This window comes from Drosophila ficusphila, unplaced genomic scaffold (genome assembly GCF_018152265.1).
Source record: "Drosophila ficusphila isolate 14025-0441.05 unplaced genomic scaffold, ASM1815226v1 contig_414, whole genome shotgun sequence".
Taxonomy (NCBI): domain Eukaryota; kingdom Metazoa; phylum Arthropoda; class Insecta; order Diptera; family Drosophilidae; genus Drosophila; species Drosophila ficusphila.
The window spans coordinates 16,103,405-16,108,723 of record NW_025064328.1 but is presented as its reverse complement, the minus strand read 5'-3'; the positions used below and the strand labels follow the sequence as shown (position 1 = coordinate 16,108,723).

At 40.9% G+C, this 5,319-nt stretch overlaps 3 protein-coding genes across 3 annotated transcripts; all 3 read right to left on the bottom strand.

Annotated features, from left to right (window-relative positions):
- Positions 1-53: 53 nt before the first annotated feature.
- Positions 54-767, bottom strand: LOC108093760 (lysozyme). The gene is made up of 2 exons (XM_017194029.2): positions 633-767; positions 54-578 (listed from the first exon to the last, which is right to left on the bottom strand). Exons 1-2 carry the CDS (start codon positions 700-702, stop codon positions 202-204), a joined length of 447 nt encoding a protein of 148 aa, XP_017049518.2. The 5' UTR covers positions 703-767; the 3' UTR covers positions 54-201.
- A 422-nt stretch (positions 768-1,189) lies between these two features.
- LOC108093759 (lysozyme) lies at positions 1,190-3,778 on the bottom strand. Its single transcript, XM_017194028.1, has 3 exons — positions 3,572-3,778; positions 1,650-1,820; positions 1,190-1,571 (listed from the first exon to the last, which is right to left on the bottom strand). Exons 1-3 carry the CDS (start codon positions 3,651-3,653, stop codon positions 1,339-1,341), a joined length of 486 nt encoding a protein of 161 aa, XP_017049517.1. The 5' UTR covers positions 3,654-3,778; the 3' UTR covers positions 1,190-1,338.
- A 275-nt stretch (positions 3,779-4,053) lies between these two features.
- LOC108093757 (probable elongation factor 1-beta) lies at positions 4,054-4,979 on the bottom strand. Its single transcript, XM_017194025.2, has 2 exons — positions 4,804-4,979; positions 4,054-4,694 (listed from the first exon to the last, which is right to left on the bottom strand). The coding sequence occupies exons 1-2, from the start codon at positions 4,881-4,883 to the stop codon at positions 4,106-4,108; spliced, it is 669 nt and encodes a 222-aa protein (XP_017049514.1). The 5' UTR covers positions 4,884-4,979; the 3' UTR covers positions 4,054-4,105.
- Between the last annotated feature and the right edge of the window lie 340 nt (positions 4,980-5,319).

Sequence of the window (5,319 nt, the reverse complement as noted above, 5' to 3'; positions counted from 1 at the left end):
AGAATCAACTGCTGCCAAAGTAACTAATTGCAGTTATAGGAAACGATGCAGTCTATTTTTCAATCTCGGGTGATTCCCGGTCGTTATTTATTTGCCACAAAAGCAGTTTATAAACATAATGTTTGCTGTGAGAATTTCAAAACTGGTTGAAGAGTTTTAAATCACTAAAATCCCTGATCCCTGTATTTTTGGATGCACTCCTCAAAAGTGATAAGGAAATTGTAGGTCAGGTCGGCCTGACAGCCATAAGCCCCCCAATTTGTGGATTTTAACATAATCCATGCAATCCATTTCGCCATCGTCGTTGCAGTCTTGGTTGAATTTCTTCATGTAATTCTGCACTGAATCGGCGGCGCAGTGCGGATCGTTGGCGCAGTTGATAAAGGCCCTATCCGAGTCGGGACTCTCTCCATTGACGGTCAGCTTCCCAGCATCCACCCAGTAGGCCCAGGTGATCCGGAAGATGCCGCAGGATCCCTTCTCCGGATTGATGCATATTGACGTGGCATTGCAGCCGCTCATTGCCTCACATAGACAGTTGAGACACAGCTCCGTTACGGGTTTGTCCAATACATGACCTGCCCGTAAAATTGATTAGCCCCATATCTTTAACAAATTTAAAGATAACTCACCTTGTCCTAGCACCAAAGAAGGCGATATCACCAGAAATAGAAAAGGAAAAAGTCCCAGTAAAACTCTCATTCTCCGGCTTGTAGAAATAAATGCATCTAACACCTCTGCACTTGAAATCGCAAATGGGGATAGAGAATCCAGTGAATGAGTACTTGCCCGGTAAATCAAACTAGTGGGTAATACCGGTTTCTAGGGCTAATACAAGCCGTTAGCAATCTCCACCCCTAACCAGTTACTATTAATCTATTAACAGCGGCTAATAAATGTAATTAATTGTCTTTGGCTCGTAAACTTTTATAAGTTGAACGCCCTCGTGCAACGTGGTACATAATAACATTTTATTTTATGTCCTCATAAAGGATTTTCTTTTTAAATACTTGTAGCTTATACCTCTCAAAGCATCCGCAAGTTATTTGAAATAATACACAGTTCAAAGTCTTGAGATTAAAAAACGGAAAGGAAAAAGTATGCAATACAAGAAAGCAAAAATATTTAAGGCAGATTGTAAGGCGAAACCCGTAAATATAAGCTATAAAACCTATTTGAAAGCCGGGCCTTATATTTATACCCTTGTTGGAAAGTCGTTTATTATCTCAATCAATCTCAAAGGTGCAATCTTATTCGAATTCAAATGCATTGCCATAAATTATTAATCATTAAATTATTAAGATTTAATTAGAACATAAATTTAGCAAGATTATGGGATTATTTGCTAGAGCGAACATCGATGTGCTGGAACGAATTGAGGCAGTTGTTCAGCTGAGTCTGGTACTGATAGCTCAGCTCGCCCTTGCACCCGTATCCTCCCAGCTTGTGGATGGCCGCGAAGTCGTAGCAATCGACGGAATTATCTCCATTGCAGTCCTGCCCGAACTTGGTCATGTAATTCTGGATCGTGTTGGCCGCGCAGTAAGGATCGTTCACGCAGTTGGCATAAGCTGATGCAGGGAGAGATTAATGATTATACAAAATAAAAGGAATAAACTAAAAAATACGAAATAGGAATGGCAACTCACCTTCTTCCGACTGGGGACTCTCGTTCCCCAAGGTCAGCTTGCCGCCATCGGACCAGTACGCCCAGGTGATGCGAAACAGGCCGCAGACTCCGCCGCCGCAGTAATGGGTTTGGTTGCATCCGCTGATGGCCTCGCAGATGCATCCCAGGCACACATCAGTCACCGGCTTATCTGTCGAGGGGTAAAGATCAGCCAAATCGAATCAGTTCAGCTCAGATTTGTGATTAGCTCCACAAACGTAAACATGGCCAGTCAAAACTGGAATTGTGTCACACATTTTTCCCAGATCATGTCATCGCTTAATTCTGGGCATTAGGTAATGTTTTGATTTTTGAGAGTTATAACAAGTTAAAATATTTAATGCTTCAGAAACACGTTAAGAATAATTAGCAAGAAAAACAACGGAAAATTATTTACGAAAATTAACATTAGCTTCTTGGAAATGTATTTTTAAACTGTGTTTATTAAAAAGAAGCCAATATAAGCAAGTCTTACTTTATATTGATATTACTTTGGGCAATAAATTCTTTGATTATTTCTTGTGTTTTCCTCGGCTAGTCAAGTTCGTAAAATTTTCAATAATCCATAATTAAAATTAAATATATATCCAAGGAACCAAAAACAATTCCGCTGGTTGCACGCCCATGAACCTGAGAATACGTGCCGTTGAATCTGTCAGCCTCAATTCCCCATCTCATTTTTTACCGAACTAGTTTTGCAACTTTCAATGGCAACATTGAAACATCTTCGTAGAACAAATCCGGCAGACCGTAGGCGAAGATGAGTCAATAAATCGGCGTTATCAAGACCTTGTTCTTGTAATTAAATTTTGTATTTTTAACGAGTATCGGCAATTTGCAAAGCCGAGAAGATTGGCTAGCACTCAGGCACAGCATGTCTTCCAGCCTTCTGCCTCGCCCACACTCTTAAATCTTGAAGGTTTTTTGAGTTCAATGACCTATGCAAAAAATCTTAAAAGACTCCAGAATTGGGTCAAGATTAAAAATGCTTTAGAACGCTACCGCAAAATCAAAAAAAAAAAACAACTATTTGTTATTTATGCTTTCCTATCATCTAAACTAAATTATTATTCAGTATTTAAAATTAATAAGCACTAATGTTTTTTGCCTTGTATAATTGATTCATAATATGCCCTAAGATAACCCACACGCAGGCGGAGATAATGCAAACTTTTCGTTCATAAGCAGACGTCATCGAAACAAATTGTCACGAAGGTGGGATTTTTGCTAAGCTAAACAATGGATTACCGAATTGGCCAACAAAATTCGATTCCGGATTCGGGGAAATTTTTAATAAAACTACATCCTTTTCATGAAGAAAGCAAATATAACGAATTGGTTAATTACCTATTTAAGCAATTAGTTTATTAAACAGAAATCCTATGAGCTCACTGGTCACAAGTAACTGCCAGTTATTAATAGATAATTTTCAAAGACACTACCAATTAATTTCCGCTTTATGTAATGAGCAAATAAAATCGGAAGTAATTTCATTGGCAATGTTGCGTTATTGAAAAGCAACGCAGTCAACGGCCCGTGTCTCAAATTGACAGATGCGCGATTATCGAATCTAAGGCTGATCCGAAACCCCCGAGCATTAATGGACGTTTGTCAAATTCCAGATACTTGTTGTATGCAAATGACAACGTCGGACAAACAATATGGATAAATGTATCTGGGAAATCCGTTTAAGAACGAAACATGTCTTGGCGCAGAACAAAAGAAGCAAATATCTATCTATACAATTGCTAATTAATGTTAATGAATGCAGACGATCAGGTATTTGTATTTCGTGTTAAAGGCTAAGCTCAACCAATGCGTAACTAATTCGTTTCGCGAACAAAATAACAAGAACGAAATTGTTCCCATGTAGATAATATATTTCAAAATTATTTAACTCACCGTTGGCTTGAATAAGAGCAGCGAATCCCAGACACAATAGAGCCGAAATGGCCAAGGTGCAGCACAATTTGTTGGCAGCCATTATTAGAAGTACTTTTGTCCGAAAAATATTTGTTTTGAAATGCAATTCAAAAACCGCACAGCAGTATTTCAAGATAGTATATAGAACCGAAGTCTTTGGAGCTGCCCGATCAACTGAGCTGGGACTGCGATGAGCTTCGCTTTTTTGTTGACTAAAGCTCACCCAAAGCTCAAAAACGAAAGACTTAAGCTGAGAACTCCGGTGAGCGATGTCATTATTTTATAAGTATTGAGTTAATTTTTAAAGTATACATTCAGGCGCTCCAGTGACACTATGCAACATCAACAAGATTTGCGTTGCCGGCACTACAAATTAGAGCTATGTATTTCTATGTTTTTTGCTGAAAAAATGTTCGGCAGTCTAAAAAGATTATTGTGTTACTAAAATCAACGTCGATGTCTTTGTTATTTCACTTTGCTCGAGTTTATTTAGAATATTAAAATCTCAGATGTTTAGATCTTGTTGAAGGCAGCAATGTCGACGGACTGAACAAAGTCCTCGAACTCCTCGATCTTCTCCTGGAGCAGATCGATGGACACCTTGTCATCCTCGATGACGCACATGATCTGCAGCTTGTTGATGCCGTAGCCCACAGGGACCAGTTTGGAGGCGCCCCACAGCAGACCGTCCATCTCGATGGTGCGCACGTTGTTCTCCATCTCCTTCATGTCGGTCTCGTCGTCCCAGGGCTTCACGTCCAAAAGCACCGATGACTTGGCAATGAGGGCGGGCTTCTTCGACTTCTTGGCGGCGTAGGCGGCAACACGCTCCTGCTTGATGCGCTCGGCCTCGGCGTCCTCCTCCTCGTCGGATCCGAAAAGATCCACATCATCATCATCATCGGCGGCGGGCTTGGCGGGAGCAGCCACGGTGGGCTTACCGCCGGCCAACTGGGGCAGAGGAGCACCTCCCCAGGCGGCGCGCTCCGAGGCCTCGAAGGAAGCGATGTGGCGGTACCAACGGGCAACGTTCACATTGTCGGCGGATGGGGCCTTGCCCAGAGCCTCGAACACGGACAGATCGGCCTTGCTGGGCGTATATCTACAGGTTTGAATAAAAGTTTTAATTAATCACTGCAGCAATTTGAAATTTTGTAGTCTGCCGACGTGGTGGGGCCGTGCTTAACCTCACTTTGACGCCGCGTGCTTACCCGCTGATGTAGCTGTTGTCGGCCAGGAAGTTGTTCAACTCCTTGAGTCCCTGCGGGGTCTTAACATCACCGAAAGCCATTTTAAATGCGTTTTCCTGGGGTAAATTCGCGTTTAAACAATCTAAAGCCGTGCGCTGCGCAACGTTGCCGACGAAAAAGAGATGGAACAAAAGTCGATTCTTGAAACTAGCGGAAAAGTTGGCAGCGCTAATGAGTGTTGCTTCTTTGGGTCGTTGAAAAAAGCTAGAAATAGCCAAAAACTGGTATTTAAACAATACGCTTGATAAAGTCTCTTAAAATAAAATGAAATTTTATTATTATTATAAATGTAAATATATTCAAATGGAAAACCTAAGATCTGAAGAGCCAGAGGTGGCACCGCTAATAGTAGTGGTAATGCTTTCTTGAAATATAGTATCTCAATGTAGTGTTGCAAAACATTCGATTTTTGGCGCCAGATTTGAATTAATACAAACCCGTTAAATACATTTGAATGAAATGTATTATGTCCATATA